Below are 23895 nucleotides of genomic sequence, written 5' to 3'. Positions count from 1 at the left end.
ACCAAAAGAAATAAGTATAAATTACCACTGAAATGCTATAAATAAAGCATTAAGACACTTATGATTGTTAGACTTGAGTGTGACCTTGGGTTATGATACCAAAAACATTAGAAAATATGCTCTTTCTTTAAAGTCTCCATAGTAGTGGTTATCTTTAAGGGTTAGTTTTAATGAGATGCTACCTCATAGCAGCAGAAGGAACTAAGGTACCTTCTACAGCCAACTATTATTTCTACTTACAAAAATGCAGTTTGTTTTCTATTACTGCTGAGACCTATTATCTTCACGAAATGTTTCCTGAATCTCTATAGAAGCCCTACTGCATTACACAGGACACATAGAAAGAAAATGAGAAATAAGCAATCTATAGTCCAAAGAGGTGAGGTTGGCTAATCATACATCAGGCATGGCTAGGAGTGTCTGAAGTTCTACTCTTAGGAGTCAAATCGGCTTTGAAATACCTCCATGAGAATTAATCCCAAGTTAGGCGACTGAGGGATAGAATGGAGGAATGAGCACTCATGATGGGCTTCAATAATGGGAAAAGGATCTCAAACAGAACCAAAATTCCTAGACCCCTCTGGCTCAAAGAAACAGATTATGGGCCCAATCTCCACATTTTGAATTTTATTTAAAAAAAAAAAAAAATCTGGCCTGTAATCCCAGCACTTTGGGAGGCCGAGGCGGGCGGATCACGGGTCAGGAGATCGAGACCATCCTGGCTAACACGATGAAACTCTGTCTTCACTAAAAATACAAAAAATTAGCCAGGCGTGGTGGTGGGCACCTGTAGTCCCAGCTACTTAGGAGGCTGAGGCAGGAGAATGGCGTGAACCTGGGAGGCAGAGCTTGCAGTGAGCCGAGATCAGGCCACTGCACTCCAGCCTGGGGGACAGAGCGAGACTCTGTCTCAAAAACAAACAAACAAACAAAAACTCTGAAAATGTTCTTCTACAATGAGTTTTTCAAACTCAAGGTTGAAGACACAGTCTCACTTCAAAGACTATTTCACTTCAAACACCAGCTGCAAGGTTAGGGTTCTCAAACCACTCTCATTTCTGATCATTTCAAATCCAGGGTTCTTACTACCCCTTAGGTTCAATAATTTGCTAGAATGACTCACAGAACTCAGGGAATTATACTTAGGATTTCAATCTTATTATAGTAAAGAACACAAATCAGAACCAGTCAAAGGGAGAGACACATAGGGTAAGGTATGAGACAGTCCCTAGTGTGGGGGAGTTTCTATTGTCCTCTTCCTGTGAACTGAAGAAGTACTAACCTTCTAGCACATTGATATGTGACAACGAACAGAGTATCACCAACCAGGCATCTAGATTTTTTGTTTTTGTTTCTAGATTTCATTACCTAGGCATGATTGATTGAATGTCCAAGCCCCCTCCCCTGCCCAGAGGTCAGGCTGATATCATGTGATTCAATGCCTCAATACTGAATTACACGGGTGGTCTTTCTAATATGTGCAGCCACCGTCCTGAGTCATCAAGTTAGTATGAACTATCTAGGGACCCACCCTGAGTCATTTTATGTTATTTATATTTCTTTTAGACAGAATCTTGCTCTGTCGCCAGACTGGAGTGCAGTGGCGTGATCTCAGCTCACTGCAACCTCCATCTCCCAGGTTCAAGCGATTCCCCTGCCTCAGCCTCCCAAGTAGCAGGGATTACAGGCACACGCTACCACGCCTGGCTAATTTTTTGTATTTTAGTAGAGATGGGGTTTCACCATGTTGGCCAAGATGGTCTCGATCTTCTGACCTTGTGATCTGCCCTCCTTGGCCTCCCAAAGTGCTGGGATTACAGGCATAAGCCACAGTGCCCAGCCCATCCCGAGTCATCTTATTGGTACGCACTATTAGGTGTGGTCCAAGGAGCTCAACATGAATAACGAAAAAAAGAACTTTTACTTGGAAAATCCCAGGAATTAGAGCTTATCTCCCAAGACCTGGGGACAAAAGCCAGCCAGTCTTTAATATATACTAAGGGAGGAGACCACCCCTCATATTGTCTTATGCCCAATTTCTGCCTCCAAAGAAAAAAAGAAGTAAAAACTAAAAGGCAGAAATGAAACCCACAGGCAGACAGCCCGGTGCCACACCCTGGGCCTAGTAGTTAAAGATTGACCCCTGACCTAATCGGTTATGTTATCTATAGATTACAGACATTGTATGGAAAAACACTGTGAAAATCCCTGTCCTGTCTGTTCCCTTCTAATTACCGGTGCAGGTGCATGCAGCCTCCAGTCATGTACCACCTGCTTGCTCAATCGATCACGACCCTCTCACAGGGACCCCCTTAGAGTTGGAAGCCCTTAAAAGGAAGAGGAATTGCTCACTCAGGGAGCTCGGTTTTTGAAGAAGTGAGTCCGCCAATGCTCCCAGCTGAATAAAGCCCTTTCCTTCTACAATTTGGTGTCTGAGGGGTTCTTGTCTGCAGCTCGTCCTGCTACAATACCTTATATTACCAATCTATAAAAAAATTACTTGGAGTCTCTAAGTTTTCAAAGATGGCCTGAGATTTTATTTCTTTTAAGCCATAGAAGCTTCAGGGTTACAAAGTCAACACCACCTTGAGGCTTTGCCATCATTAGTGCCTCAGAAGAAATTATTTCACTTATACTTCCATTTTATACTCCCTTTACATCCATCTATTTTAAAGTATGCCTAAAACAGCATGTGAGAGCTCAAAAGAAAATGGTCTGTGATTCTAAAGGAAAGAGTTTTGCAAATGTTTGTCAATATAGAATTAAGTTGTATTCAATTCAACCAACTACACCAACCCACTACATCTGAAATTCTTTTCTATCATCAATCACTGTAACCTCACCATAGCTGTAGAAGATACCAGAATCCAAATCTACGAAACGAAAAGTGTTATCTCTCCCTCACCTGCTAAAAAGAAAATTATTACACAAACTTGGAAAATATGGTTGCCTATAAGCCCAAGACTGAAGTCTTACTGGTTGTTGGTATGAAGAGGAAATGAATTTCTTTTCACTTTCCTTTTTAGATTATTCTCTACTCTTCTCCAGACTGGCTACTGGCCAATTGGGATATCCTTTTATCAGTCAAAGCTATGTCCTGGTCAATGGATTTCAAACTGTTGAGGATCTTTGGTGAGCACTGGGGACTGTGTCTGAGAACGTTCATTGAGGGACATCTTCTAACTCACCTTTTACAATCCCAACCATTCTCAGGTGCTACCAGAGAATGTAAGGTGCTGCTGATTTGCCATGTGCTTTTAAAACAAGGAAGGTTATTATTAACTCACACGATCACAAGGTCACACAATAGGCCATCTGCAGGCTGAGGAACAAGGAGAGCCAGTTCAAGTTCCAAAACTGAAGAACTTGAGTCTGATGTTCAAGGTCAGGAAGCATCCAGCATGGGAGAAAGATGTAGCCTGGGAGACTAGGCCAGTCTCTCTTTTCACATTTTTCTGCCTGCTTATATTCTAGCTGCACTGGCAGCTGATTAGATTGTGCCCACCCAGATAAAGGGTGGGTCTGCCTTTCCCAGCCCACTGACTTAAATGTTAATCTCCTTTGGCAACACCCTCACAGACACACCCAGGATCAATACTTCGTATCTTTCAATCCAATCAAGTTGACACTCAGTATTAACCATCACAGGAAGTATAAAAATTTGACTTAGCCTTGTTATCTTTACTATCTTTTTCATTTTACCTGCTTGCCCTGCCCCTGCCTGGCTTCCTAGGTCAAATTAGAAATTAATCTTACAGCAAAGACCCCCTATTTCAAAAATAGACAAACAAAAAACCTCTGTCTCAGGTTCTGCCTGCCCAAAAGAGATGTTTCTACTAGTTGGAACAAACATCAGAGATGGACCTTGATCAGAAACTCAGGAAGTGGGAGAGGATGCTGGTCAGGTTAAGAGAAATAGTGCAGTTCCAACCCTGGGCAGCCCTAAGTAAGAGTCATCAGAAGCTTCCAGGCAATTGTCACTGAAAAATAAGTGCTACAGCACTACCTCAGCTGCTGCAACCACAGACCTCATTCAGAAATATTTATTGTATTAACCCTTGGACTTTAAGTCCTTGGACTATGAACATTCCTCTCTATTTTCTGGTTCTTAGACAATTAACTCAACCTGCACTTACTATTCTTAATATATAAACCCCAGGCTCTATATTAGCAATCATGAGATTACAGAGCCTTCAAGTAGCGTTGATTTACCCAGATATATTAATATTTGGGCCAATTTTCAAAGAAAAACAGAACAAACTTATTTTCCAGAATCAAGACAACTCACCAGGGAAAGGACTGAGAACTCCTTCTGGATGAAGACACTTCCTAGGTGCAAGAGAGTTGAGTTGTACGTTTGAAAAACTCATTTTAACCATGCTCCCCAGGTCTAGTCAGCCCCTCTTCACTTAGCCCTTCCCCACCAGCTACACTGCCCTGAACCTACCAGGCCCGATGAGTCATGTAGCCCAGCCAAGAAGTGAGTCAAGGGGAGACATGGGTCATATGCATTCAATACACATGGCACTCCCAAGACACAAAGGCTTCTTTACGTTAACCTCACTCTCACTGCATATCCATGTTCTAAGACTTGGAGAATCTGTCTCAGGGTATAACCGGTGACACAATGGGGAAGGACACTGAGCTCTTGCTATGCATCTATTACTTCTTTGTTTCACAAACTCCATTTTCCAGCAATAAAGCCTAAACCAGCCTTCTTATTGTTGTTCTGAAAAGATAAAGTATTTATTCTTAAATATCAATATCCTGGTATTTTTTTCCTTTTCAGTCTTAATTTGCGATAGTATAATGATACTTTCAGGAAGACAAAATATTTATTTACCAACTAGTTAGACTGTCAAGGATCCTACTTACCCAATTCTGTCTTATATCCTAAATGAATATTTAATAGAAATGACAAATGAGAACAAAGGAGAGTTAGTCTCCAAGTATGGTTGGTGTTAATAATACAGGCATGAGGCCTCAGGGCTGCTGTGAACAGAAACTGTATCGGCCTTCTCTGTTTAAAACAACATACATAGGCAATAAGTTTCTCACCTTCCCAAAGTCCTTTTGAAAATAAAAAGTAATAGAGCCAGAAGTTAAAAGAAAAATCTTGGTGGTTATAATCACTGTTTTCATTAACATTTTAAATGGTTATTCTTAATGATTCATTTAACTAAAGCTAGCTTATCCATGGGAAGAGAATATAGCCATTAAGATCGGCATCTGTTGCACAAACTGAGGCTTTGCGTTCAGTGATGCATGATTATAACACCAAGAATATTACATGCTAACAGCAGACTTATTAGCATTAATTGCTGCATTTAGTCCCACCTAAAACCTCCTATATCTGTAACATTTGGTAAATATATCATTCTTTCTGAAGTAAAGACACCCTAAAATATTATTGGCTAAGTAACAATGGAACTAATTTGAGATGGGCATGTGTGTTGTAGTGAGGACAAGAAAAGAAAGTAATGCTGATAACCCTGGATAAATAATTTGATGCTAGAAAGCTGCCACTTGTTGACATGGTGCAAAACTCAACTTGAAAAGGGAAGGTCATTGAGAAGTGTGTGGCAGCTACAGATACAAGGCTGCTTCACAATAGTTAACAGGTTTTTCTACGTGAATAATGGAATAGAACCTGGAGAGGTGTGAAAACACAGATGCCTGTGCTGTGCATTCACTCACTTGGTCATTCTAAAATCTTCATGAAGGAACTGCTGGGGGCCAGGCACCATGCTAGTCCACTTGCTCCCTGAGGGCCAGCTCCTGTCTTTATGGAGCTTATGTCTGGCTAGGAAAGCACATATTTAATGAAGATTTATAAGTCAATCTTTTCATGATACAAATAAAGTACTTTAATGACCCTTTCATTGTCCTGCCTTTTTGTCAAACGCATTATGCCTAGAGCTGGGTTTAGGTGGAAGTGGGGTCACTAAAACATGGAGCTGTGAACACCCTCTATGAATCAACAGGGCAGCTTCTCAGAACCCTTTACCATGGGTGATGTCCCAATCCCTCCTTTTCCTTTAAGCTATTTGATTCTGAACTGTACTTCCTGCTACTCTCTCGACATCTCTCTCTTTCACACACACACACACACATGCAAACACACACACACACACACACACACACACCCCTCCATGTCAGTGTTTCCTTGGCTTTAGGCTCCACACTGTCTTCCATCATTATTCCCCCTGGAATTCTCCCCATTTAGTAACTGTCACTAAAAAACAAATGGGTTTAGCATTTTAGCTACTCTCTTGTCAACACACAGCCCATTTACTCATTCATTACCCAAATATTTGTGGGTTCTTATTATTTGGCTGGCACTGCACTAGGTGCTGGGACGCAATGGTGATTGAAGGTGAATACTGTTTTTATCCTCATCTCTACCAGCTTACTCAGACTTCAGCTTAAGAAGAATGTGTTTGAAAATGTGTAAGTGAGATGAACTTATGCCAACAAGTCAGCATTGCATATTGAAAGAAATGACTAAGACTCGAGTATGTGGTATACCAAGGAATTGCTTTAATGGAAAGGAGATGATAGATCTGCAAAGGAAAGTATATGAATGCTTTTTCTATCTTCATAGAAGGCCAAAGCGACATAACCATTGAAACCTGGCAGAGGGAAAAGAAGAAGAGGCAAAAAGATCAACTGAAGGATAAACTGCTGTCGTTGGCACAAAAGAACACCACAAAGATTATTTACAAAACTCAAATCAGGAATAGAACTGACCTCCATGTGGAAGTTCAGTTGTGCTAAGAGGAAAGAGGAAAGGGAAAGAGTTTACAGAAATAAATTAATGATGATGATAAACTATTTTCAAGCCCTCACATTTTTTTTTTTAACGGAGTTTCACTCCGTCACCCAGGCTGGAGTGCAATGTCATGATCTCAGCTCACCGCAACCTCCGCTTCCCTGATTCAAGTGATTCTCCTGCCTCAGCCACCCAAGCAGCTGGGATTACAGGCATGCACCACCACGCCTGGCTAATTTTGTATTTTTACAAATTACATGGTGAGACGGGGTTTCACCATGTTAGTCAGGCTGGTCTCGAACTCCCAACCTCAGGTGATCTGCCCACTCTGGCCTCTCAAAGTGCTGAGATTACAGGCATGCACCACCATGCCCGACTAATTTTGTATTTTTAGTAGAGGCGGGGTTTCACCATGTTGGTCAGGCTGGTCTTGAACTCCCAACCTCAGTTGATCAATCTGCCTTGGCCTCCCAAAGTGCTGTGATTACAGGTGTGAGCCACCACGCAGGGCCCAAGCCCTCACATTTTATATGTATTCTTTTCCTTAATCTTCATATGAATTCTGTGTGTTGTTTATATTATTAGTACTATTTTACATAAAAGAAAAATGGATCTCTTAAAATTAATTACCCAAGGAAGTGCTATGGTTCGAATCTGTTCCCCCAAAGGCATGTGTTGGAAACTTAATCTCCAAAGTAACAGTGTTGGGAGATGGGGCCTAATGAGAAGTGATTAGGTCATGAGGGTGAATGGATTAGTGCAGTTTTCATGGGAGAGGGTTGTTAATAAAAGGAGGATGATGCAGCAAGAAGGCCCTTGCCAGGTGCAGCCCCTCAGTCTTGGACTTCCCAGCCTTCACAACCATAAGCCAAAAAACATCTGTTCATTAACAAAATTGGCTAAGACAAGAAGTAAATGGACTGAAATTCAAACTCAGATATGTCTGCCTTTACAGACATTGCTCTTAAACACTACATTATCTCCCAAACACTAAGAAAAGTGGCCAGTCAGAAGATTATAAAAATGCTATGCAACGAAGCAGTACATATCATTTCACAGAACTTCTTCATACAGCTATCTTAGGCAACCAAATACTAATAATTACATGTAATCATAATTAATAATAATGGCAAAACACTAACAGTTAGCTCATGTTTCACAGGCAAGGCCAATTGAGACTCAGAAAATTAACTTTCTGACTCAAGATCACACAGCCAGCTGAATAATAGGACTCCAGCACCCAATCTCTGGGACTTCTGGGTCTAATATGAGTGTTGTTTCTGATATAGACTTTTCTATCCCTGTGGAACCTGGAAGACTACTCTCAGTAGCCCATGTGAATATGCTTGGAAAATCTTATGGACTAAATTATGTCCCACCAGATTTGTAGGTCAAAACCCTAACCCCTAGTGCCTTAGAAAATCTGTGACTATTATTTGGAGATAGGACCTTTAAACAGGGAATTAAGATTAAATGAATCAATTAAGAGTGGTTCCTAATCCACTCTGTTTGGTGTCCTCATGAGAAGAAGAGACATAGGAATGTGCATGCACAAGGGAAAGGCCATGTGAGGACACCATGAAAAGGCGGCCATCTGCAAGCCAGGGAGCGAGGCCTCAGGAGAAAACGAACCTGCTGACATCTTAATCTTAGACTTCCAGCCTCCAGGCAGGACTGTGAGAAATACATTTCTGTTGTTTAAGCCAGCTGCACTGTGGTGTTTTGCTATGGTAGCCCTAGCAAACTAATTCAAAGAGCAAGTTCACCGCTCTATGTGAGGTTTTGTTAAATGTTCTCACTTTTCAACCCTACGGTGACAGTTACTATGGAGACATGTATTCTACTCTCACTCCAAATATGAACACAAACCACTGAGTCTTATAAAGTGATAAATTTTGTGTGTAGGGGTAAGAAACATTGGTAAGTGTGTGTCAGGGTGGGAGAATATACATACTGTGAGATTTTATATACATATATGGATATATGTGTGTGCATATATACACAGTTTACATACATGTGTGATATATATATATATATATAATATATATAAAATCACTGCATTTCTACTATCAATAGAAAATGCAGTTCACATCCCCATCCCATAAAGACCTAGATTCACAGATACATATAAGTTCTTTGTGATGAGCTCCCTTTAGGGCAGAGCAGCAGAGCATGGATGTGAGCAGGTGAGCAGAGAACTGAGAAGCACTCATTGACTGCTACTGTAGACTCAACTTGGCCACAGCTTCAATGAACCCCAACTAAGAGTAGGGGTTCCTTGGCTGAAACCTTGATGGAGGATCCTAAGCAAAGGCACTAAACAGATTCAAGCAGAAAGACATATCATGGAGGAATAAAAAGGAAACTAGGGAAGTGAAACGTAAATGTTCGCATATTAAGAGGATAATTAAACAATTATTTAATGATTTGGAGATAACATAGTTAATTGGTTCTGAAACACTTGTGGCAAACATCCTTTCTCTCCATGGCATTGTTTTGCCTTTGCTCCAGGGAGCATCCTCTGAGTTTGCAAAGTATGTTCACTTATATTTTCTCTTTTGAACTTCAGAACAACTGATTGCGGCAAAAATATTATAACTCTCCCCCTCTGATATAACCATGTCAGAGAAAGGTTTTGTATTTGGAAGTCCCAATGCATTTTTCTCTTGTTGTTGCTTATGTGCATCATAATCCATTTACTAAAATTACAAAAGAATGGTTTATCTCCAAATTGAATTCCTGTCCTCAATAATCCCTGGGCACGCCTCAGTATGAAGGTCAAACACCAAGGATGGCCACTCTCCTCAGAGCTCCCTCTGAATGAATTAAGCAATGCTGACCCACAAGATGTCCATCCTCTCTATGCAATCACACAGATAGGCAACCACCTCTCAGTATGCCAAAATAAGCTGTACTGACCAAAATATTTTCATGAAACCATTTGTTACGGTAAATGAGTTTGGGCATTACTGCCCACGCCCATATGCAATGATTTATCTTCTGCCAAAACAATTTTTATCATCCTGTCCAGACTTTCTAAATGTGACCCCCCACACACATACTTGTGTGTGGGGTAATGTTGGCAAAATAGTAACTAAGAATGGGGTATAGAAAATCCCTTTTAACCTTTTTGCCACCATAACAAGCTATAGCCTAACACAGATCCTGCAAAACCTCTCTCTTTTGTTCTTCTAGGGAAAATGAAAGGATTAGGTCAAGAGCTACAGATGTGATTCAGAAGAACCTTTTTTTGTGGCTATTTGTTGCTGTTGGGGCTTTGTTTTGCTTGTTTGTTGATAAGTGGGTGGCAGAAGCCTTTTCAAGAGTGTTTGTCACATACATTTGGATTCTGAGCAGCTACTGGCCTATTTCCCAAAGGACGAGTGAGCCCACAGAGGTCAGTGGAGAGAGGGAGAGAGTGTGTGTGTGCATGCTCATGAAACGTGGATCAGAATAACAAAAGCAGATGTAGCTGATGGGAGAGGGGCAAGGCTGGAGTTAATAAACCAGCGCGCACAGAGGGTTCTGTCAGATGCAGGGAATGCATGGCATAATTGTTTCTGCCTCTAATGATCTTAGTGATGTGGGAGACATGCGAATATTAAAACAAGACAGAAAAATGGAAACTCATTTCTAGCAGCTGCCAAACAAAATGGGACGTAAAGCAGGAGAGAGGTATATTGAAATGTTCACAAGGTTCACTTCACCAAAATGAAACTTTACCTCTCACGGATGTCAAATCCTCCCCTCTCTCTCATGCAGAAGTCCCCTCCCATTTCCCATCAAACTGTTGCTCCCTGCATTCTTTCTGCATCCTTCCCTGTCACTCTCTTCCCTCGTCACTGTCACTTTGCCTCTCCTGCTTTTTAATCTCTTTCATTTTTCCCCTTCCTTCCTCCCCTCTCCATTATCCTGTCACCACAAACATGCTCTTACAGTTGTTCTCCCCGCTTTGCTCTCTCTCACACGCGTACACGCACACACGAACATACACGCACAGACCACACCCCTTCTCATTCATTAGTAATCAACCTGGGAGCCACATCTCCTAATCCCAGCAGTTGAATGGAGCTGTAAAAACGCTCCCTTTGAAAAACACCCAGAAGTAATGCTCCCCGGGCTGCAGGTGGGCGGTGTTGTCGGCGCTGCTGCGATGCTTGCTCCTGCCACGAGGAGGCAGCAGTGCGCGCCGAACGCCGCGCTGCCCGTCGGCGCAGGGAAGGCGGCGCGGACGGCTGCTCACCCGGTGTCACCCGTCACCGCGGCTGACAGCCTGCGTCAGGATTCCACTCGCGTCCCAGGCGAGCACGGAGGGGCGCAGAGAATAAGCAAACGATTTCTGATGAGTGCGGGCGGGGTGAATTCCGCCTCGGGCTAGTACAGATAGATCTTTTCCAGAAACAAAGGAGTGAGTCAGGCCGCCTGTGATTCGAGAAGGGAGAGAGGCAGGGCTGGGCGCGCCCGCTCGGGTCCCGCCGCCTAGCTTCTCCCCGCCCGCCTACCTGCGGCCTCCCTCCTGCCCTGCGGCCCGCGCACCCCGCAGACCACCCGCCCACCCGCTCGCGCTGCTGCGAGGCTCCCTCCCCAGGCAGCTGCAGGCGCCGCCGGGTCGGGAGGAAGCTAGAAGGCGGTGTTGCTGGGCCACCGGGGGGCAGGGATGAAGCTGGCCTGCAGAGAGGGAGCGCGGGTGTGTTGGGGGCAGGGTGGGTTTGCAGCCTTTCCCGGGGGTGCGGCTTCCAGCAGTGACGGCAGGGTGAACTGGGCGGTAGGGGGTGGCAACGCTTCTGTCAACCCGCAGCCTCCGCGTGCCTGGGGACTACAGCTCTGCACATGTTTGTCATAGGTCAGCTCCCCCTACACGCGAGTGCACACGGGGTCCTGGGGTCTCGTTGCGATTCCGCCCCGCTTACTCGAAAAGAGGGGTAACAGCGTCAACAAGCAGAATAATAAAAAGCGTTTATCGAGTGCTACACGCCAGGCAGGCTCTCTTTTTATAGTAAATTTATTATTAATTTTAATAAAATGATAGTGTCAAGCCTCTGAGCCCAAGCCCAGCCATTGCATCCCCTATGACTTGCACGTATACATCCAGATGGCCTGAAGTAACTGAAGAGCCACACAAGAAGTAAAAATAGCCTTAACTGATGACATTCTACCATTGTGATTTGTTTCTGCCCCACCCGAACTGATCAATGTACTTTGTAATCTCCCCCACCCTTAAGAAGTTTCTTTGTTCTTCTCCCCACCCTTGAGAATGTACTTTGTGAGATCCACCCCTGCCTGCACAACATTGCTCTTAACTTCACCACCTATCCCAAAACCTATAAGAACTAATGATAATCCACCACCTTTTGCTGACTATCTTTTCGGACTCAGCCCGCCTGCACCCAGGTGAAATAAACAGCCATGTTGCCCACACAAAGCCTGTTTGGTGGTCTCTTCACACGGACGCGCATGAAATTTGGTGCCGTGACTCGGATCAGGGGACCTCCCTTGGGAGATCAATCCCCTGTCCTGCTCTTTGCTCCGTGAGAAAGATCCACCTACAACCTCAGGTCCTCAGACCGACCAGCCCAAGAAACATCTCACCAATTTCAAATCCAGTAAGCGGCCTCTTTTTACTCTGTTCTCCAACCTCCCTCACTATCCCTCAACCTCTTTCTCCTTTCAATCTTGGCGCCACACTTCAATCTCCTCCTTCTCTTAATTTCAATTCCTTTCATTTTCTGGTAGAAACAAAGGAGACACATTTTATCCGTGGACCCAAAACTCCGGCGCGGTCACAGACTGGGAAGGCAGCCTTCCCTTGGTGTTTAAACATTGCAGGGACGCCTCTCTGATTATTCACCCACATTTCAAAGGTGTCAGACCAAGCAGGGACACCTGCCTTGGTCCTTCACCCTTAGCGGCCAGTCCCGCTTTTCTGGGGAAGGGGTAAGTACCCCTGTTTTACAGGGGTTCTACAGACCCATCTGTACTCTCCCCTCCTCGCCAGGCCAAGCTAGGTCCCAATTCTTCCTCAGCCTCTGCTCCTCCATCCTATAATCCTTTGATCACCTCCCCTCCGCACACCTGGTCAGGCTTACGGTTTCGTTCCGTGACTAGCCCTCCCCCACCTGCCAAGCAATTTACTCTTAAAAAGGTGGCTGGAGCTAAAGGCATAGTCAAGGTTAATGCTCCTTTTTCTTTATCCCAAATCAGATAGTGTTTAGGCTCTTTTTCATCAAATATAAAAATCCAGCCCAGTTCATGGCTTGTTTGGCAGCAACCCTGAGACGCTTTACAGCCGTAGACCCTAAAAGGTCAGAAGGCCGTCTTATTCTCAATATACATCTTATTACCCAATCTGCTCCCGACATTAAATAAAACTCCAAAAATTAGAATCTGGCCCTCAGACCCCACAACAGGACTTAATTAACCTCACTTTCAAGGTGTACAATAATAGACAAAAGTTGCAATTCCTTGCCTCCACCGTGAGACAAACCCCAGCCACATCTCCAGCACACAAGAACTTCCAAACGCCTGAACCGCAGCAGCCAGGTGTTCCTCCAGAACCTCCTCCCCCAAGAGCTTGCTACACATGCCAGAAATGTGGCCACTGGGCCAAGGAGTGCCCGCAGCCAGGGATTCCTCCTAAGCCATGTCCCATCTGTGCGGGACCCCACTGGAAACTGGACTGTTCAACTCACCTGGCAGCCACTCCCAGGGCCCCTGGAACTCTGGCCCGAGGCTGACTCCTTCCCAGATCTTCTCGGCTTAGCAGCTGAAGATTGACACTGCCTGATCGCCTCGGAAGCCCCCTAAACCATCACGGACGCAGAGCTTCTGGTAACTCTCACAGTGGAAGGTAAGCCTGTCCCCTTATTAATCAATATGGAGGCTACCCACTCCACATTACCTTCTTTTCAAGGGCCTGTAACTGCTGTGGGTATTGACGGCCAGGCTTCTAAACCTCTTAAAACTCCCCAACTCTGGTGCCAACTTAGGCAATACTCTTTTAAGCACTCCTTTTAGTTATCCCCACCTGCCCAGTTCCCTTATTAGGCTGAGACACTTTAACTAAATTATCTGCTTCCCTGACTATTCCTGGACTACAGCCACATCTCTTTGCCGCCCTTCTCCCCAACCCAAAGCCTCCTTCGCATCTTCCTCTCATATCCCCCCACCTTAACCCACAGTATGGGACATCTCTACTCCTTCCCTGGCAACCGATCACATGCCCATTACCATCTCATTAAAACCTAATCACCCTTACCCCGCTCAACACCAATATCCCATCCCACAGCACGCTTTAAAAGGATTAAAACCTGGTATCACTCGCCTGCTACAGCATGGGCTTCTAAAACCTATAACTCTCCTTACAATTCCCCCATTTTACCTGTCCAAAAACCAGACAAAGCTTAAAAGTTAGTTCAGAATCTGCGCCTTATCAACCAAATTGTTTTGCCTATCCACCCCGTGGTGCCAAACCCGTATACTCTCCTATCCTCAATACCTCCCTCTACTACCCATTATTCTGTTCTGGATCTCAAACATGCTTTTTTTTACTATTCCTTTGCACCCTTCCTCCCAGCCTCTCTTTGCTTTCACTTAGACTGACCCTGACACCCATTAGGCTCAGCAAATTACCTGGGATGTACTGCCGCAAGGCTTCACAGACAGCCCCCATTACTTCAGTCAAGCCCAAATTTCATCCTCATCTGTTACCTATCTTGGCATAATTCTCATAAAAACACACGTGCTCTCCCTGCTGATCGTGCCTGATTAATCTCCCAAACCTCAATCCCTAACAAAACAACTCCTTTCCTTCCTAGGCATGGTTAGTGCGGTCAGAATTCTTACGCAAGAGCCAGGACCGCACCCTGTAGCCTTTCTGTCCAAACAACTTGACCTTACTGTTTTAGCCTAGCCCTCATGTCTGTGTGCAGCGGCTGCCACTGCTTTAATACTTTTAGAGGCCCCAAAAATCACAAACTATGCTCAACTCACTCTCTACATTTCTCATAACTTCCAAAATCTGTTTTCTTCCTCATACCTGATGCATATACTTTCTGCTCCCCGGCTCCTTCAGCTGTACTCACTCTTTGTTAAGTCCCACAGTTACCATTGTTCCCGGCCCGGACCTCAATCTGGCCTCCCACATTATTCCTGATACCACACCTGACCCCCATTACTGTATCTCTCTGATCCACCTGACATTCACCCCATTTCCCCGTATTTCCTTCTTTCCTGTTCCTCACCCTGATCATGCTTGATTTGTTGATGGCAGTTCCACCAGGCCTAATTGCCACACACCAGCAAAGGCAGGCTATGCTATAGTACAAGCCACTAGCCCGCCTCTTAGAATCTCTCATTTCCCTTCCATCGTGGAAATCTATCCTCAAGGAAATAACTTCTCAGTGTTCCATCTGCTATTCTACTACTCCTCAGGGATTATTCAGGCCCCCTCCCTTCCCTACACATCAAGCTTGAAGATTTGCCCCCACCCAGGACTGGCAAATTAGCTTTACTCAACATGCCTCGAGTCAAATAACTAAAATACCTCTTAATTTAAGTAGACACTTTCACTGGATAAGTAGAGGCCTTTCCTACAGGGTCTGAGAAGGCCACCGCAGTCATTTCTTCCCTTCTGTCAGACATAATTCCTCAGTTTAGCCTTCCCACCGCTATACAGTCTGATAACAGACCAGCCTTTATTAGTCAAATCAGCCAAGCAGTTTTTCAGGCTCTTAGTATTCAGTGAAACCTTTATGTCCCTTACAGTCCTCCATCTTCAAGAAAAGTAGAATGGACTAAAGGTCTTTTAAAAACACACCTCGCCAAGCTCAGCCACCAACTTATAAAGGACTGGAAAATACTTTTACCACTTTCCCTTCTCAGAAGTCAGATCTGTCCTCAGAATGCTACAAGGTAAAGCCCATTTAAGCTCCTGTATAGACGCTCTTTTTATTAGGCCCCAGTCTCATTCGACACCAGACCAACTTAGACTGTGCCCCAAAAAACTTGTCATCCCTACTATCTTCTGTCTAGTCATACTCCTATTCACCGTTCTCAACTACTCATGCATGCCCTGCTCTTGTTTACACTGCCGGTTTACACTGTTTCTCCAAGCCATCACAGCTGGTATCTCCTGGTGCTATCCCCAAACTGCCACTCTAAACTCTTGAAGTAAATAAATAATCTTTGCTGGCAGGACTATGCTGAATCTCCTTAGGCACTCTCTAATCAGATGTGCTAGGTCCTCCCAATTCTTAGACCTTTTATACCTGTTTTTCTCCTTCTCTTATTCCAGAAACTAAATGGAATAAGAGAAGGAGAAAAACAGGTATAAAAGGTCTAAGAATTGGGAGGACCTAGCACATCTGATTAGAGAGTGCCTAAGGAGATTCAGCATAGTCCTGCCAGCAAAGATTATTTAGTTTCTCAATTTATCCAAAACCATATGCAGGCCATCACCAATAATTCTATATGACAAGTGTTTCTTCTAACATCCCCACAATATCACCCCTTACCACAAGACCTCCCTTCAGCTTAATCTCTCCCACTCTAGGAGATTACGCCGCCCCTAATCCCGCTTGAAGCAGCCCCGAGAAACATCGCCCATTCTCTCTCCATACCACCCCCCAAAAATTTTTGCCACCCCAACACTTCAACACAATTTTGTTTTATTTTTCTTATTAATATAAGAAGGCAGGAATGTCAGGCCTCTGAGCCCAAGCCAAGCCATTGCATCCCCTGTGACTTGCACGTATACATCCAGATGGCCTGAAGTAACTGAAGAGCCACAAAAGAAGTAAAAACAGCCTTAACTGATGACATTCCACCATTGTGATTTGTTTCTGCCCCACCCGAACTGATCAATGTACTTTGTAATCTCCCCCACTCTTTTTTTTTATTATTATAATTTAGGTTTTAGGGTACATGTGCACAATGTGCAGGTTTGTTACATATGTATCCATGTGCCATGTTGATTTCCTGTACCCATTAACTTGTCATTTAGCATTAGGTATATCTCCTAATGCTGTCCCTCCCCCCTCCCCCCACCCCACAACAGTCCCCGGAGTGTGATGTTCCCCTTCCTGTGTCCATGAGTTCTCATTGTTCAATTCCCACCTATGAGTGAGAACATGCGGTGTTTGGTTTTTTGTCCTTGCAATCGTTTACTGAGAATGATGTTTTCCAGTTTCATCCATGTCCCTACAAAGGACACGAACTCATCATTTTTTATGGCTGCATAGTATTCCATGGTGTATATGTGCCACATTTTCTTAATCCAGTCTATCGTTGTTGGACATTTGGGTTGGTTCCAACTCTTTGCTATTGTGAATAGTGCCGCAATAAACATACGTGTGCATGTGTCTTTATAGCAGCATGATTTATAGTCCTTTGGGTATATACCCAGTAATGGGATGGCTGGGTCAAATGGTATTTCTAGTTCTAGATCCCTGAGGAATCGTCACACTGACTTCCACAATGGTTGAACTACTTTACAGTTCCACCAACAGTGTAAAAGTGTTCCTATTTCTCCACATCCTCTCCAGCACCTGTTGTTTCCTGATTTTTTAATGATGGCCATTCTAACTGGTGTGAGATGGTATCTCACTGTGGTTTTGATTTGCATTTCTCTGATGGCCAGTGATGATGAGCATTTCTTCATGTGTTTTTTGGCTGCATAAATGTCTTCTTTTGAGAAGTGTCTGTTCATGTCCTTTGCCCACTTTTTGATGGGGTTGTTTGTTTTTTTCTTGTAAATTTGTTTGAGTTCATTGTAGATTCTGGATATTAGCCCTTTGTCAGATGAGTAGTTGCAAAAATTTTCTCCCATTCTGTAGGTTGCCTGTTCACTCTGATGGTAGTTTCTTTTGCTGTGCAGAAGCTCTTTAGTTTAATGAGATCCCATTTGTCAATTTTGGCTTTTGTTGCCATTGCTTTTGGTGTTTTAGACATGAAGTCCTTGCCCACGCCTATGTCCTGAATGGTATTGCCTAGGTTTTCTTGTAGGATTTTAATGGTTTTAGGTCTAACATTTAAGTCTTTAATCCATCTTGAATTAATTTTTGTACAAGGTGTAAGGAAGGGATCTAGTTTCAGCTTTCTACATATGGCCAGCCAGTTTTCCCAGCACCATTTATTAAATATGGAATCCTTTCCCCATTTCTTGTTTTTGTAAGGTTTGTCAAAGATCAGATAGTTGTAGATATGCGGCATCATTTCTGAGGGCTCTGTTCTGTTCCATTGATCTATGTCTCTGTTGTGGTACCAGTACCATGCTGTTTTGGTTACTGTAGCCTTGTAGTATAGTTTGAAGTCAGGTAGCGTGATGCCTCCAGCTTTGTTCTTTTGGCTTAGGATTGACTTGGCGATGTGGGCTCTTTTGTGGTTCCATATGAACTTTAAAGTAGTTTTTTCCAATTCTGTGAAGAAAGTCATTGGTAGCTTGATGGGGATGGCATTAAATCTATAAATTACCTTGGGCAATATGGCCATTTTCATGATATTGATTCTTCCTACCCATGAGCATGGAATGTTCTTCCATTTGTTTGTATCCTCTTTTATTTCATTGAGCAGTGGTTTGTAGTTCTCCTTGAAGAGGTCCTTCACATCCCTTGTAAGTTGGATTCCTAGGTATTTTATTCTCTTTGAAGCAATTGTGAATGGGAGTTCATTCGTGATTTGGCTTTCTGTTTGTCTGTGATTGGTGCACAAGAATGCTTGTGATTTTTGTACATTGATTTTGTATCCTGAGACTTTGCTGAAGTTGCTAATCAGCTTAAGGAGATTTTGGGTTGACACAATGGGGTTTTCTAGATATACAAGCATGTCATCTGCAAACAGGGACAGTTTGACTTCCTCCCCCACTCTTAAGAAGGTTCTTTGTAATTCTCCCCACCCTTGAGAATGTACTTTGTGAGATCCACTCCTGCCCGCAAAATATTGCTCTTAACTTCACCGCCTATCCCAAAACCTATAAGAACTAATGATAATCCACCACCCTTTGCTGACTCTCTTTTCTGACTCAGCCCGCCTGCACCCAGGTGAAATAAACAGCCATGCTGCTCACACAATGCCTGTTTGGTGATCTCTACACACGGACGGACACTCACGAAAGATAGTAAATAATAGCAATATGCCCAAATGATGCTGATTGATAACTATTTTATTTCCTTCGTTTGAAGTTGAGAGGATGCAGAAGTATTTTTTTTTTCTTTTTCAAGAAGATAGCTAGGTCTGGTTCTCCCTATTTCCAGAGGAGCAAGATGCCTTTATATTTATTTGTGTTGAAAAAACTAGGGTTATAACTACAGTTGGACAGGGTTCAGCCTCCAGGCTGTTTTCCCTCTCTGCAATTTTTTTTCTTTGGAGATGGAGTTTCGCTCTTGTTGCCCAGGCTGCAGTGTAATGGCGCAATCTAGGCTCACTGCAACCTCTGCTTTCCAGGTTCAAGCGATTCTGCTGCTTTAGCCTCTTGAGTAGCTGGTACTACAGGCATGTGCTACCCCGCCCGGGAAATTTTTGTATTTTTAGTAGAGACGGAGTTTCACAATGTTGACCAGGCTATTCTCAAACTCCTGCCTTCAGGTGATCCACCTGCCTCGGCTTCCCAAAGTGCTAGGATTGCAGGTGTGAGCCACCATGCCCGGCCCACTCCGTGCATATGTTTTAAATGGGAATGTTCATGTAACTGTCCTAATTTACAGCATCCCTTGAACAAGAGAACATCTAGAGACTTGACCTAAATGGTAACCCCATTGGTGGGAGCTGAGGAGCTCTTACTGCCATTAGAAGGAGCAAGTGGCTCTCCAGTTTGCCACAGTACCCACCTTGCCCTAATACGAGCTGTTATTACTTGAAGCTGCACCCCTGGGGGAGGGCTACAAGTCAACCCTCCTCTCTCCCCTAACATACACACACACACACACACACACACACACACTCTCACTCTCTCACACAATCTGTCTCTCAATCTCTCCTTTATTTATCAAAGTAAATATTAGATTATAAGTTTCACCGGAGAAGAAATTTTGTCTTATATTTCTTTTGAATCCCTCATAGAAATTCACTGATCTGGACATATTGTAGATACCACTAAGAACTGCTGAACGGAAATTTGTTGAAAAAAATGAGCGATGGAACATTATTTAAAGTGTCAGGCTACCACAGATATTGCATCCATTATTTTTAAGGACTATAAAAACATTCATACAAGGCACAACAATTTCCGCTACACGTGCATGCATAAACAGAATTTGATGTTGAAAGCAAAAAAATGTACAACAAAATTAATGTATATGTATTTAATTATAAAAATAAACATTTTTGTTTCTTAGTAATCAGACACAGTAATAGTCTGAGAAACACTAAAGAATGATAGAAATACTCTTTTACAAGCATTTCAATCTATAGCAAGTTTTGAGCCTGCTATAGAGGTAAAAGAGATATGATGTGATAAAAATATAAATCAAAATCGTAGTGAAAAACAAATATTCTTTTATACTGTATGGAAACTCTAGCTATGCAATACTACATTGCATATGTATCAGTTACAGTTCTATTGGGGAAGTAGAACCATTGTGAGTGATATAAAACCAGGGATTTATTATAGGGTTTAGATTCTATGCAATTATGAGAATGTGTTAAGTAGTCTAAGGCCTCTGCATCTATTCTTGGGCGTGAAGTCTGCAGGGCTGACGATCAAGAAGGAAAGATGCATACGAAATGGATACAGCAAGGAAAAAATGAAACTCATAGTTGTTTCTCATGGCCTCCACGTAAATGACTTGCAGCATAAACTGATGCTTTTCACCAAGGAAACATACACACACCTAGCCAGGGATTCAGAGAAGCGGAAGCAGGGGAATCTAGTAGGACTTGAAGGAGCCCATGCCAACAGGGTGCACCAGCAGATCAGTGACAACTTAGGTGAGCCTGGTTTCACACCCACCTTCAAATCATAAAGATAGCTGGTGCTTCTTTTCTGCCTTCCAGATCTTGTCCATTTTTACCTTGTGGCCAGCCCTGACCCGGAAACAAAAGGAGTTCTTGGACATGTGGTTCCAGTTTAGCAAAACAGACACACACAAAGCCATAATAAAGGAATCTTTAAGATCGCAGCATAAAAATCACTGTGATACTTGGGCTAAAGCAGGGTATTTTGAATATTCAAAAATAATTCATAAATATATGGACCCAAATAATATATTTTTTAGTTATTTATCAGATTACTTTCTTAATCTGGGGGCATGGGAATTCAGTCCAGAATGAACAGCAAGAAGGATAGTACTCAAGGTGATTTGAGAGGATGGACTCCAGAGGATATCACAGATTAACTTGGGTGGAGTCACATAGGCCAGGCATTTTAATAGGATTTAAGACAAGGGGAACTCAGTAGAGCCCTATGAGACAGAACTGTAGCTTCACATCATAAAAAGAAAAAAATAAACATGAAGAAAAACTACCTGTTATCTCTCTGGCATAAATGGCAAACACAGAAAAGGCCAGCCACCAACAATGATGCTGGATGATGTTTATCACCACGTTGAAAACTGCACTTTTAATTCTGCCCCTCACCACCTGCCCCTCTTTCAGGCTTCTCCCTCTCTGAAACCGATCCTGCGTCCACACAGTTTCTCAAGCCAAAAACCTGGGCATCAACCTTGGTTTCTCTTTCCCTCCTTCTATCTGCTAACTTAGTCAACTCTATCACCAAAATAGATCTTGAATATTTTCACTTCTACTGCCACCACCATAACACAAACCTGATCTACTGTTACAGCTTTTTAACTGATTTCCCACTTTCATTTTTCTCCTCCTAATCCAATATCTGAACAGCAGCCAGCATGCTAGTATAAAAAGAGGAATCATACTATGTATTAAGTGCATAATATCTGTATTTGATAGTATTAGGCTGGATGTCAACATACGGGTTCTAGAGCAGACCATATTATTATTTGCTTATACACAGGACACACCAGCTACCCTTTGTCCCAGTTCTTACCCCCAGGGCAATATAGTGAAAACTGCATGTCATGAAACATGTGAGGGAGTTTACTGCAGACAAGGGGGCTGACCACATGAATCTGGACATTTATGTAGGAGAAAGAGGGGCAGCTGTCCACCCATGTCTAGCCTTGCAACCTGGAGATGTCTCCATGGTCCCGGTTCTTATCACACCTTGAAATGTAAACAAATATACTTCCCGATTAAAAAAATCTGCCTCGTACTCAAGGCCTTGTCTCTGACTTTTCTCTCACTTCACTTCTGTTTCTACTGTGCTCCATTCCCACTGCTGTTCTTGTTTTTTTGTTTTGTTTTGGTCTTTGGTTTTTGTTTGTTTGTTTGTTTGTTTGTTTAAGATGAAGTCTTCCTCTGTAGCCAGGCTGGAGTGCAGTGGCACAATCTCCGCTTGGCTCACTGCAACCTCCCACTCCCCGGTTCAAGTGATTCTCGTGCCTCAGCCTCCGAGTAGCTGGGATTACAGGCATATGCCACCACACCCAGCTCATTTTTGCATTTTTTTAGTAGAGACAGGGTTTCATCATGTTGGCCAGGATGGTCTCAATCTCCTGACCCCGTGATCCGCCTGCCTCGGCCTCCCAAAGTGCTGGGATTACAGGTGTGAACCACTGCTCCCGGCCCCCACTGCTGTTCTTTCTAAAACATGCAAGTCGCTTCTTCCTTAGAGTCTTTGTGCTTGCTGTTCAGTAGTTCTTTGCAAGGCTGGCCCCTTCTCATCATTAAAGGCTAAGTTCAAATAAAACTTCTCAGAGAGGCCTTCCCTGACCATCCACAATACACAGCATGCCAGCATCTTTATTACATCATCCTGTTTTACTTCTTTCATTCCAATTAGGATTATGAAAAAATCTTACTTAGGGAATTATTTACTTATGTATGGCTGCCTTCTCAACCAGACTGAGTAAGGAGTTTTTCTTGTTCACTACTGTGTACCAAAAGCACATTGCAGTGTCTAGCACATAATAAATGCCCCCAAAATATATGCTAAATGTCTGAATACATATTTTACAGAGTTTAGTCAGGGATAGTTTATACAGTTTCAGAGCCAGTTTGTCATTATATCTACTCATCCACCATGTGGGCTACATTATCAGAAAGGAATGATGCTGCAGTGGAAAGTGCATGGGCTTTGAATGAGAGTCATGCACTAAAAAACCAGCTTTACCACTTACTTACAATGTGACCTTCTTTTTTTTTTTTTTTTTTTTTTTTTTTTTTTTTTTTTTGAGACAGAGTCTCGCTCTGTTGCCCAGGCTGGAGTGCAGTGGCATGATCTCGGCTCACTGCAACCTTTGCCTCCCAGGGGGTTCAAGCAATTCTTCTGCCTCAACCTCCCCAGTAGCTGGGACTACAGGTATGCACCACCATGCCGGGCTAATTTTTGTATTTTTAGTAGAGATGGGGTTTCACTATGTTGACCAGACTGGTCTCGAACTCCTGACCTCATGATCCGCCCACCTCGACCTCCCAAAGAGCTGGGATTACAGGCATGAGCCACCATGCCTGGCCTGCAATGTGACCTTCTATAGATAAGAAATCTGAGGCTTTGAGAGATGCAGGGACTTGTCTAATGGGGACCATAGCACTAACTTTACAGAATTTTTGTAAGAATAAAATGCCAAGTGCCAACATAGGTATCAGCGTTCTTCCCTTCTTCCCATGCCCTGCCACCCTCTGTCCTCTCCATTCCCTTATTAACAACTCAAAGAGTCATCCTGGAGTCCCCTTTGATCTCCAGCCTCACCCACATCAATAATCATTGATTATTGACATAAGTAAAGAATTGTTCTACATGTAGAGGGCCTGTATGACACATCTCCAGTCATGAGGTACATATATCTAATGGAGTGATCACAAGATACAGATGCCTGCTATTCTGGTTCTGTGTTTAAGGCTCCACTGTTTTAACAAGAATTCCAGGGAACTGTTTAAACTCATATATGCTGATACTCAAAAGCACCAGCCTTTGATCACCCTGTGGTGATAATGAACTTCTTTCATACTTTCTGATTCAAAATTAAACATATAAATAAATTATCGTAATTCAATCCATCTGCTAGTATTTCATACTAAATAAATATTTAAATAAAGGGTAAGTGGTTTGAAAG

At 43.1% G+C, this 23895-nt stretch overlaps 1 protein-coding gene across 1 annotated transcript in view; it reads left to right on the top strand.

The window, feature by feature from the left end:
- Positions 1–11647: 11647 nt before the first annotated feature.
- Positions 11648–23895, top strand: part of LOC134735406 (embryonic stem cell-related gene protein-like) — a 35357-nt gene continuing 23109 nt past the window's right edge. The window contains exon 1 of the mRNA XM_063630109.1: positions 11648–12375. Within this exon, the coding sequence (XP_063486179.1) occupies positions 12106–12375 (270 nt within the window). The 5' untranslated portion in view covers positions 11648–12105. The remainder of the gene's footprint in view (positions 12376–23895) is intronic.

Source organism: Symphalangus syndactylus, chromosome 21 (assembly GCF_028878055.3).
Source record: "Symphalangus syndactylus isolate Jambi chromosome 21, NHGRI_mSymSyn1-v2.1_pri, whole genome shotgun sequence".
In the NCBI taxonomy this organism is placed as follows: domain Eukaryota; kingdom Metazoa; phylum Chordata; class Mammalia; order Primates; family Hylobatidae; genus Symphalangus; species Symphalangus syndactylus.
Note: the sequence above shows the minus strand (reverse complement) of the source record. Positions and strands in the feature narration are given on the sequence as shown.